Source organism: Macrobrachium nipponense, chromosome 6 (assembly GCF_015104395.2).
Source record: "Macrobrachium nipponense isolate FS-2020 chromosome 6, ASM1510439v2, whole genome shotgun sequence".
NCBI classification, from domain to species: domain Eukaryota; kingdom Metazoa; phylum Arthropoda; class Malacostraca; order Decapoda; family Palaemonidae; genus Macrobrachium; species Macrobrachium nipponense.
Genome location: NC_061108.1, coordinates 26,927,388 through 26,939,935, shown reverse-complemented (window position 1 = coordinate 26,939,935; position 12,548 = coordinate 26,927,388). Strand labels below are relative to the sequence as shown.

At 41.2% G+C, this 12,548-nt stretch overlaps 1 protein-coding gene across 1 annotated transcript in view; it reads left to right on the top strand.

Annotated features, from left to right (window-relative positions):
* The window catches only part of LOC135216470 (tuberin-like), a 299,405-nt gene extending 289,891 nt beyond the window's left edge, over nt 1–9,514 (top strand). The window contains exon 25 of the mRNA XM_064251839.1: nt 7,667–9,514. Within this exon, the coding sequence (XP_064107909.1) occupies nt 7,667–7,903 (237 nt within the window). The 3' untranslated portion in view covers nt 7,904–9,514. The remainder of the gene's footprint in view (nt 1–7,666) is intronic.
* The last annotated feature ends 3,034 nt before the right edge of the window (nt 9,515–12,548 follow it).

Sequence of the window (12,548 nt, the reverse complement as noted above, 5' to 3'; positions counted from 1 at the left end):
ATTTGCTCTTGAGCGCCAAACTCGATTTATATCTTTCAACTTTGCTTTCAACAGAACATCTGTGACTGATGCAAACTGGAGGGAACCTAGGATCCTTTCCTGGCTTCTCCTTGATGTTTGTTTGCATTTGAGGAATTGCCTTATTGACTTGGCTATTTCTTTCCTATTGACCAACGGAATTGACAGTGTGTGGGAGTTCAGGTCCCACTGAATGCCGAGCCTCTGAAAACAAGATTCCGGTGTCAGCCTGGATTTGATCTTGTTTATTTGGAACCCCAGATGTTCCAGAAACTGTATTACTTTGTTTGTGGCTTTGAGGCATTCCTCGACGGTTGTTGCCCAAATGAGCCAATCATCCAGGTACGCTACTACCATTATCCCTTGTGATCTCAGTTGTTGGACTACTGATTCCACTATTTTCGTGAACACCCTGGGGGCTACGTTCAGCCCGAAGGGCATCACTTTGAAAGAGAGTGCCTGGTTTCCCAACCTGAAGCCTAGATATGGGCGGAAGTGTCTCGCGACTGGGGTATGATAGTATGCGTCTGTAAGATCGATAGAGGTGGTGACGGCCCCACGGGGAAGTAAGGTCCACACCTGCAAGATAGTCAGCATTTTGAACTTGTCGCAACGAATGAATAAGTTTAGACGGGACAAGTCTAAAATTATTCTTCGTTTTGTTGAGCCTTTCTTTGGCACGCTGAACAAGCATCCTTGAAACTTTAAATGTTTGACTCTTGATACTACTCCTTTCTGAAGGAGCTCTCGTGCATACTCTGTCAATTCCTTTGTTGGTATTTGAAGGAATGTTTTGGATGGAGGGGGACCTTTGATCCAACTCCATCCCAGCCCTTTGGACACAATGCTTTGTGCCCAATTGCTGAATCCCCATCTGTGTTGATAGAGGAACAGCCTCCCTCCCACCTGAGGGTTCTCACTGACTTTGGGCAGGACGTGCTCCGCATCCTCCACGGAAGTGTTTTCCCCTGCTGGGTGTCCTTCCACCACCCCTCTGGCGAAATGCACCCCTAGCTCTACTTCCCCTTCCAAACCTGTTGAAGGCTTGGAATGCCTGTCTTTCAAAAACAGGGTTAAAGGCTGGGGATACAGCATAGGAAGTCGAGGGCTGGTTCTGAGACGTCAGCAGGAGAATGGGCTGGTTTTGGTTCTTCGAAGAAGACGGTTGAACCATTTGGGAAACGGGGACCGCCTGAACCATCTGTTGTTGCTGCGGAGCCTGGAAAGGTGTAAACTTCCTGGGCTGCTGCTGCTTTTTCACATTTGAGGGGGTACCTTCTGGCTTCCTCTTGCCAGAAAGTCTCCAGCGGACCTTAAGGCTCTGATTCAGCCTGGTCGCTTCATGTTGAACCTCATTCACCACGGATTCGGGGAGGAAGAGGTAAGCTCCCCAAATGGATGACACGAGCAATTTGTTCGGCTCGTGCCTAATTGTGGCTTCCTGCAGGACGTGCTTCCTGCAGTTACGCCTAGCAACCACAAAGTCGTACAGGTCAGACTGTACGGTTTGTGTTTGAGCTTTTGCCAATAGCTTGAACAGAGGCTCCGTCCCATAAGTGATGGCGGCAACCTCTGTCATAACCAAGGCATTCAGGGTCCTCCCTAACCTGGTCCTAGCGTCAAACTCCGCTTGGATCAGGTTATCCGGTAACCTCGGTAGTCTCTCCCCGAACTGTTCGATAGCACAATCCGGTTTGAGCTTCCTGATAGTGAAGGAAGCCGGTAGATCAGCCCAGAGATCTTCAGAACCTGGAAAGAGTAGAGATGTTGGATCCGACTCTTTCAGCTGAGGCACAGGCTCGTCTTTCATGCCAACTTTGTGATAAAGGGGAGCGGTGTCTCCTCCTCTGACACCAAGATGGTGAATGGGCTCTTGAAAGCCTGAAGCTTGGTGTTTGTACAATCCCATTCTTCAAGGCATCTAACCCATTCCCTCTGGGCTTGATCCTGATTGCAAATGACAGTTTCCTTCGGGATCCTATCTTCCCTCCTCAATGCCGTCTCCGTCAATCGAGCGTAGCCCATGAAAGGTGGTTGGAGATTGGCGGGGTGGAACTCAAAGGCCTCAATTCTTTGAGTTCCACAATCGGGAATAGAAATCATCCCATCCTTGAAGGGGGCAAAGGCTGCGACCCTCCAAGGATTGCTCATGGTGAAGGGAGGGAGAGTATTGTAGTCCGGCATGGGTGTTACTCTGGCACCTGCCTGAGGAAGAACTGCTGGGGGATTTTCCCTAAGGCCCACCAACAGGTTTTCCTGGTTTGTCAGTCGCTCCGATATGTTTTGGATTGACTGACCAGACTCCTCAAACGAGGTGGAGATGCGCGCAAGCATCTGCTCCAGCCTGTTGTTCATCATAGAACCGACTAGATTGCCCACCTGTTGCATCACACCTGCGGTGAATGCCTCGGCATCGAAGGGACTAGTGTCCCTGACCGATGCGGGAGTCTTAGGACGTGCTCCGGTGGACGTCAAAGGCTCTGTCTCTGAGGGAGCACGAGCCTTCTCCTTAGAGGACTTGCCTCTAGACCCTTTCGAGTAAGAAGTCGAAGAAGACTTCGATTTCTCTGCTCCGGGATGGTGAGCCGGAGTCTTATGAGATGACGAGGACGAGGTCTTCTTAGAAGACGTCCTCTCCAGGGTCTTCTGCTCCCGCTTCCCTTTCACTTTAGGGATAGCTGAAGCTGATGATGTCCTAGCTGGCATGTCCGACTCAGAAAAGCCTTGAAAAGAAGAAGAAGAAGAAGGAATAGGGGATGAAGATCCAGATACACCCAAGGGAAGCCCTTGAGCACCTAGCAAACCTACCTCGACTAATAGATCACTCTCTCCTACCGTCATCGGCTCTACATTTAGGTCAAGAGTCGCAACGTCCTCGGCGATCTCTGGGGCCCCTTGTTCCGCCAATGCCTGCGCCACCTGTTGTTGAATAGCAGCGATGCACGGAGCTGCCGCTGCTGGGTCGACGTAACCGGTCGACTTGCCGCCTGGGAAGAGGCGGACAGCCATACTCTTTTCCAGGATGTATGGCTGCCCCTTGGAGACGTTCTTCCCAAAGCCTCCAACCCAGGCCCTCAAGGTAGCTGACGCGGCATCCTTCACGGTGGCAGCCTGAAATAAAGGGTCATTGTAATCCTTACAACGAAGCCCCGAGGATATAAGATTAATACTTAAGACTAAGTCATACTTATATATATCTTAACATATGCTTTTATAGCAGTATATACCAAGAACAGATACAAGTATATTACACTGGTATATACTTACTCCAGCAGTAAACTGATCCACCAGATCATAACAGATGGAGCAGGCCTCGTGATGCCATACAATCAAATCATTATGGCGGACAGCGCAGGGAGCGTGGGTCCGGCAGACCTCATGACCGCATGGGTCCTGCAGGATGGCGTTGCACCCCGCCTCTTGACAGTTGGTAGCCTGTAAGTGAACAGATACATAAGTATCGGCAGTTACTAACAGGGCTAACCTGTTAAGAGATATGAAGCTCCGCTGTATGCCGGAGTGAAAAATTTATTTTGGGCATAATTCTCTCCTGTACCCCCTGAGAGAAAGTCCGTAGGACGTGGTAAACTGGTCCAAAAAACTCCGGTACACCGGAGCGAAGATTTCCGCCGAACCAGTTACCTGCTCATAAACCGAGAGTACACCGAGGTGAGGGTACAATCACAGCGGAGATACACGAGAAGATTACCCAAGTACATAAACTTGAATTAAAACAAAGCAAGATAAAATAAATAATAAACAAGGCAAGCGAAGTGTAACTCCGCCGTAAAAAACTTCGCGAGCAGACAGAGAACCCGGATGGTGAGCGGGTGCTCCGCCGGACTAGCGGAAGTGGCAACAGAACTATGAATCATAAAATGTGAATACAGAGGGATGCATGTCAAGGCTACTCTCCGCTACCCCCAAGGAGTTGGCGGAGCCAGCGAGTCCGCCGAATAACGGATGGGGAGGATAGAGGAGATAGCCACAGAGAGAATCGAGGAGGACCCAGTGCGAGCTGGCGGGGTGGCCAACCCAACCCGAACGCACGGGGTACCCCTCCTGAAACTCATGGAGAGAACGGTAAAAGACCCAGGCTCAGGACCCCCCCTTGTCCGTAACTCCCATATCCTCCCTAAGAAAGGAGGAGGAGGGGAGGGGTGCTCGGATGGTTGCCATAGTGACCGTGAGCGAGCGAGGACTACCTCCCCCACACGATGGGGAGGGAGGAAGATGGGGGTGCTGAGCTGGTGGACTAAGGTGATCAGCTGGCCCACTGCGAACGTGGTTGGACCACGAGGCGAACAGACAAAACATAGCCTAGGCTAATGCAAACCGTCTCAAATATGCAACCCATAACAAATACATCGTAATAAAAAGGATAAGAAGGAAATCACGTGTAAGAGAAAGAGAGGGGGCATCCAGGAGAAGTTAGGCTAGCCTACCTGGAAGGTAGACAGACCAACAACTCAGGAGCTGGCCTCTGCCAATACGTAAAACGGAGGGCGACGGCCAGGGTGGCTGGACTAATGAAAAGTGGGAAATATATATAATGTATACATATATAACCCATCTGCCTAACAGACCTAGACAAAGGAACATGCATGCATGAACACTAAGCTAAGACATGGAGGCATAGGATTTCCAAATAGTATGATGTAAAACATGAAAATTGTAGCACATCCCATACCACACTAAAATAATCATAAAATAATCATAGGCACTGCACAGAATAGCCACCACGGTATGGGAGACCGAGGGAGCTATAAGATAAACATGAGGCGAGCCGGCATGGCGAGCCCGAGACCAGACAAGGAAGGTCCGTTAATGAACCTAAAAAATGGTTAAAACCGATCCTGACTGGCTAAAAATATGTGTAACCTTTCGGCAGTACTTAACTTAGCTGCGGCAATAGCTTGGAACTCCATAGTGGAAAGATAATCCAAAGTTAGGGCACAAAACACAGAGCAGAGAAAAACCACGTGTGGGCGAGATGTCGCTAACGAAAAGGATGGCCACGAGGGGCGCTGTTGTCGGCGTGGGTGAGTGTGTAGTAGTAGTTGCTGGCACCGGCTGTGTCCCAGCTCTCTCGAGGAGGGGGATTTTGGTGAAGGAGAATTCTAAATGACAAGAGGTCCGTGGTAGTGGTCTCACTCGCCCCAGTACCATACCGACACCCTCTTTTATTTAGGGTGAGCGAGTCAGGATACTCTGACATCCCCCTCTTTTATTTTTCTCTGGTAATGTTAGCATTATTTACCTTAGAAATATGAACTAAAGAGATATTTCACAAAGCGACACAGACTGAGCCCAGAAAGTACTTATATGTTTTTTAGATTTTTTCAAAGAAAATTAATTTCACTTAGGTTTTTTCAGGTTTAGATAGCCAGAAAATGCTGGGAATTACCAAATGTGATTTTATATACATGTGCAGTAATATATCCAGTGTAAGGTGTCTTTACTATGTTCTCTAAGTGCTTAGGTATGGGGGCTTATTTTGTCGTGATTTTCTAAAAAAAAAAAATATTGCAAACAAATCTAGTATCATAAAGTTTATTGAAAAAAATTTTTTTTAGAACAAGAGCATATCAGTTTATAGATGTAAAGCATGAAATTATAAAGTATTGGTAGACAAAGTATTTTGTGAAAACTTTATTTCTTTACATTGCTCATGAGAAGAAAGATATTAAAAGCATCATTGTCCATGCTGGTCATGGTGAAAATCTATGGAAATCAGCCAGTCTTTCAACCTACAGTAATACCCCAAACTTGCGCGAATTCACAGACTCATGAATGTTTCATCGGAACTTTGTCATACACAAGTTTTCACAGACATGCGATCATTTGCAGAGAAACCCTGCAAAAGTGTGTAGTTTTGTGTGTATTTTGTAAGTTTTGAAGCTTTTATGTGTAAATTAAATAACATTAACCCTTGATGGATGGATACCTCATGCAAGTAACAATAACAAGTTTTGAGTGGTGGACAGATTACCTTCTGGTGAGTATCAATATTATGCATCATTGATGTGGAGAAATCAGGGGGGGAAAGGTTTATTACTTCAGTAGCCCATTAATTTACTAGTGGCAACTTTTAGACTGGCTCAGCTTGCTAATTCAAGGCAGCTCATGATTTAGTTGCGTACTTAACTTCGAAGGGACATGTATCTGCCTCTCTTTCACATGACATCTTTTTAGGTATTAGCTTAAATACACCCAGGGGTTGCTGTTGGTTTTAGTTCTTATCTTTTATGATAGTATGTTAGTTATAATTGTATTTCTGCAAAGAAATATTAGAAAAATAAAAACATGTACTATAATCCCAAAGAGTTACTATCTTTGATCTCAATAAATTTAAGCAAATATTTTACAACAAATATGCTCAGAATTTGTTACTGATTTTAGTTCTTATCTATTATGATATTTTGTGAGCTGTAATTATAATTTAAAAAAATGAAATTATTACAAAAAACATGTATAACTTGGTTTTACAGTAGTGTTGTAAAAGATGTCAACTAGGGGTTGCAAGTAATTTTCATCTTCTCATGGAAGGAAGAAATTTTGTTCTTACATCTTGTGCATTTATATATCTCCCTCTCCACCATTGTGTTTTTCCTTAGCCAACCTCAAAACTTGTCTGGTCTGGGGTGCTGCATGTTTTTTTTTAGCCTGGTTCTTAAAGACTAAATAATAAAAATTATTCTCTTCTCTTTTACGAAGATGAGAGAATTTTTATGGTACACATATGTTTATTAATATTTCAATCATTAATAAGATTAAATAATTAGGATGATAATATAACTGTAGTCACAAAATTCGAATGAAACATTTTAAATGGTAAACAAAATATCTTTTCTTCATCTTTTGTTTAACTCATTGAAGAGAAGCTTGAAGCCAGAGCGGTCAAATGTCACAATTTAATGTGAGAGAATGGGGAAGTGTTCTGATTACCAGGTCAGAGGATTCTTACATAATCTTCTCTCTCTCTCTCTCTCTCTTGTTCGTAGTTAATGCATATATCATTTTAAATTTATCTAATTTTACCTTTTCCATCTAGAACTGTAAATGTGCCATTTCAAACCATAGACACATAACTAAGAGTTGACAAATCCAAATAAAAAGCATTGTTTTTCATAAAAATGAATTTCAGAACAGAAAGAAACAGAATAAGGTAGTTCTTAAAAATGAGGTTGAGAAGACTTCTAAAAATAGATCGGTCAGAAGGGGGAACGAAGAGAGAAATCGTACGTATGTAATCATAACGCACTGCTATATTTTTACCAACCATTTATTTATTTTAAGGTAATGTATTAAGCTAACTTTTAAGTGAAATTAAAGTAACTTTAATTTCATCTAAAAGTTAGCATAATACATTGGGTGCATGATTAGGGTCATATTTAGTGTTCAAACTAGAAATAAACATTTATTAGCACTTTAGACACAGTGCCAAACTTGAGCAAAAACTCACCTTGGGTGAGGGAGTCTGGAACCTAACCATGGGTAAGTACAGGCTATTACTGTAGTCTTAATATTTTTGGGGAGCCCTTAAAAAATGAATACTACTTTGGAATATAGAGAAACTCTTAAAATCTAAACTAGTGGCCACTGCATAGAATGTTTGCGTTCTATTATATATATCATTTCTTTCCAGCTTGCATCCATGATTTGGGATTCATTAATTAGACCACCTCACAATCCATACGCAAGTAATTGGCTCGAAAGACTGAGAAAAATCAGAAAAATCAGACAAACAGTACTTCCTTCACCTGAGGCTCAGCATGCCTCCAATCTGCTGGACTTCACAGACATGATTGAATTGGACAAAGGTGATAAGGGTAAAGGTGGTACAGCAGGAAACTTCCATTCTTATCCTATATGGCACAACTAAAACTGCATAACTGATTGTTTCAAGTTCATAATTCCATGAAGTACGAGAAAACTGTGAAAAGTATTTGAAATACCGTTTTAAGTATACTGTATTATCAAGGTCCACATTGTATAATGCTTCTTATAGGAATTGAATCCAATACATCTGCTGCAGTTCATAAAAGTACTTTGAAACTGGTGTTTTGACCAAAAATCAGAAGCATTGTGATATTTTTACTATCATGCTGTTTATTTATCAAGCGTTACTCTATATACTTCATAAAAGTGTGCTTCTGCTATATATTTTGATAACCAGCATAAACTGTGTTGAAAAATGTTAGGTTTTTTCAAGTGTGAATTTATTTCCCTCATGTGATGGTACATTATATAGTATACCATTGTCCGTCCTTATGTAAGCACATGCAAGTGTCTATTTGCATCATTACCATTGTGGTTAAAAGAATGTCAAGTTGAAAGAATTGGTGCTCTGTTCCTTGTGATAAGTTTATGGAAAACATAGTCATTATATTGAAAGTGGCATCTGTAGTGGAAAATGTTACAAAACCTTCGCGTAAATTTTAATATCTTGTCTTGACTGGCATTAATTCTTGCAAGTTACTTTTATGAAATTTGTTTGCAAAAGGAAATCAATATTAAGTATTAAAATTTAAGAGTAGAAGAGTAAATTTTTAAACCTATGTTTATATTTGGGAATGCAAATACACAGAGCAGGATTAAGCTTTAAAATGTGCACATTGTAATTTTGAGGAATTAATGCTACAAACTCAACCAGATTTTAATCCAATTATGAGTTTTATTTTAGAACAAGAGACTTGCAACATTTGCATGGGTATAATACAACCTGGGGATTACTTCAAGAGTATTTAGCCTGTAACAGGCTTTTTAAGAATTGACAGGTCTGTGTGAATCACAAAATATTAAATATTTTGGCTGGATATATTCTAGTATTCTTTTCACTTTATTCAGGCCTGGCAGTGATTGAAAATAAAATTAACTTTGATTTATTTATGCATTACAAGATTTATAAAATAAGAGCTACATGAAATAAAGTAAAATGCACAAAATTTTTGAGGTAGACAATGCATTTCATCTCTGAATATGGTATACTGTACAGTGAACTGTACATTTCATACTTGTAAAGTTGCTTTGTGTGGTCTCTGATTAAAGTTGTTGGATTCGTGTTACTAAATGTAGTTCATCAGGCTGGAAAGAATTGGACAAATTATATTTTTGCAGACATTTGCTGGTAAATTTTCTATAATTTCCAAGTAAGCATATTTTTTAATTTGGGTATCTTTTAAAGACAGTTACAACAGAATGGCAGAATAAAAATTGCTCAAATAAATGCTAGCTAGTTTTATAATTGAATAATGTTAAATATTTATATTTGTTTATATAATTTAATGTACATTTCATTAGTTGTAAATGGACATTTTCTCTTGTGTAGGACAAATTGCTCTCTAACCTGTTGTCATATTAGGGAAACACGGGTGAAAAGTTTTGCGCAATCCAAATGCATTTTTTCTGTACAAAATTTGTCTTGCATTTAATATGAAATAATAAGAAATTACTGTTTTATTACATTTTTGTCAGCAATAAATGTTATTATATTTTTGTTGTTTGAGGTTTACAAGTAGTACTCAAAATTAATCTTGATTATTTTGGAGTGAAATAATAAATTACTTTAGGAAATATTACGGGTATAAGGCAGTTGTCATAAAAGTAATTTTTTACACCTTTTGTTTTATTGTGAACCCATTAGTCATATATTTCCTTATTTCTGTAAAAGATTTATAACCCATCAACACCTCCCTGCAACACTCAAGACTGAGATGCCTGTACCGGGCATGCTCAAACAGCTTCATCTGATGTTCAATATTTCAGGTGACTTGTGTGAATGTTGTCTTCTTTATCAGAAACTATCCTCAGCTTTGATGGTTTGAGAACCATCACCACATCTATTTTAAAGGAACTATAAATGATCAGACAGTCCAGGGCCTTGGACCATAAGTCTACAATCCATGACCAAGTTCCTTACAATTTTATTGTAGTAACTTGATACTGAAAGAGAAGGGTGAATTTCACACAAAAACACAATTGGGTTAAAGTCTGGTCTCAATAGCAACACATGATAAGCAATGAAGATGGTGTATAGTACAAGGTACCCCTGAGCCAACTCAATAGCTTTGTGTACATCAATTTTATATACAGGGTGTAACACAAGTTAATGCAAGTATTTCGAGAAATGAAAGGTCATTCTGAGCAGAAAATGTAATATACACACATGAATTTTAAGGCTTCGTTTATTGGTGAGGCAAATTTTTAAAATACCAGTTTTCCTTAACGTTGCCTTCCGAGGGTATGATAAAAGAGGTAAAACCTCACTATAATTTTAGTTATGCAAAGGGTGTTATCTTCAATGAAGATTTACATGAAATGGATCAGGAGGAAATTTTGGAGATGTGTCCAGATGTGGTTTGGAAGGTTTTCAAAGTGCCCCACTCGTCGATGATTATTTTAACATTTGTAAGTTCTTTTTTGCCATCTGAAATTGTTCTTGACAATGAAATTATGAGTGCTCCAGTGCTTTAAAAGTTTTGGTTTTGGACACTCCTCTAATGTTTGCACGTATGGCAAGTCTGAGCACGAGGAATGTTCTGGACTGGTAATTGTGTGAACTGTAAGGGCGAACATCGAGCCAGAGATAAGAAATGCAGTGCATTCAAAAAAGAACAGGAGGCATTACTTAAATCTATTGCTGAACACATCAGTGTGGGACAGGCCAAGAAGCTGTTGGCAAGGAAAGCTTATTCAGATGCCTTGAAGGCACAACAATCGGATATTGCCGCTACTGGGGCCCCTTCTGGTGGTGCTCCCCGGGTACCCCCTGGTGGGGTTACCCATGCCCCCTCTGGCGGGGCTCCTCATGTTGCAGACACACTGGTCAAGCCAGGGGACCCGGTTGGTTCAAGGGTTCAAGCCAGATCTCAATATGTTGATGACCTCTCTCTGACAGGGACATTGCCTGACATTGAGCCCTCACCTGATCCTGTCATTACAGTGCCCCGTGGAGATGATGGTGAGGAGATGGAGGCCCTCTTTATTTGTCAGAAGAGGGCCCTTTCTCCCTCTTCGCCTCATTCTCGGTCACTAGCCATCATAGGAAAAATAAAAGCAAAACTGGAAGGGCAAGTGAAGGCCCTTCATCTAAAAGATCTATAACATCTAGATCTAGATCAAGTAGTACTGGTAAAACTGATAAGATCTATCTCACCAGGACACATTCCTAAATTGGTAGAAAATTTTAAGATCTTCCTCTAAATAATGGCTCTCATGCAATGGAACATCTGTGGCTTTATACCAAATAGAGAGCAAGTTCGGGTTCTGTTTAAGGAACATAATCTATCTGCGATGTGTCTACAAGAGAGAAAGTTGGGAGAGCACACTCCCAACTTGGGTTTTAATTATTCACTTCATAGGTCCCCACCCCTGATAGGTGTACGTGCTCAAGGAGGTACAGGCATCATAATCCGCAAGTCTGTTAATCATAGGGTTGTTCAATTGAACACTGTGTTGCAGGCTTGTGCAGTTCAAGTTGTCAATTATAAATGGATTACTATTTGTTCTTTGTACCTGGATCCATCATTAGAAAATAGACTGCAGGACGTGCAGGGTAATCCTCGTCAGCTAAAATTAAACAATCTACAGACATTGATAGACCAGCTTCCTAAACCCTTCATTCTGATGGGGGATTTTAATGCCAAGCACACCATCTGGGGAGAGCCAATCTGCGATCGGTGGGGTTTAATAATAGAACACTGCTTGACTTAAATGACATCACTTTAATGAATGATGGTTCCCCTACAAGACATGATGTTTTTCATAATACTGATTCAGCCATTGACCTCGCTATCTGCTCCTCCTCTTTGAGGTTAGATTACCAGTGGGTAGTAGACCAGAATGATCATGGCAGTGATCATTGGCCCATTCACTTAAGTATATGAAAAATATTCCATCTCCATGTTTACCAAAATGGAAGGTAGGGGAGGTTGACTGGGGATTATTAAAAAAATCTACTGAAGTTGATCAAGAGATAAATGACTTTCAGAGCCCAACATCTGCTTATGAGTATTTAATCAGTATACTGCTGTGTGGTGCCATGCTGTCTACTCCTCGAACTTCTGATAAACCACGGCGTCCTCTAGTACCTTGGTGGAGTGATGCATGCGCCTTGAGCCAAAAGATAACAAGAACTTGCTACAAGAGATATCGTAGATATCCTTGCTTGGTCAATAAAATTATCTATAAAAGAGCTCTTGCTAAGCAAAAGAAAACATTTAAGCAAGCAAAGAGGGAATCGTTTATCAGATATATAAGTGAATTTAAATATGATTCCCCTATGTCATTAGTCTGGAACAGAATCCGAAAGCTGCAAGGGAAATTTTCTTCACCTCCCTTGCCTATATTGAAAATTGATGGCTCATCATATCTGATTCTGGAGAAGTTGCAGAAACCTTTGGTAGGCATTTCTCCAATATATCTAGTGCCCTACATTACTCTCCTGCATTCAGGAATATTAGGGACGGTACCACGGTTGTTCCTCCTGTGTGTTTTTTTTTTTTTTTTTTTTTTTTTACATTGCATGG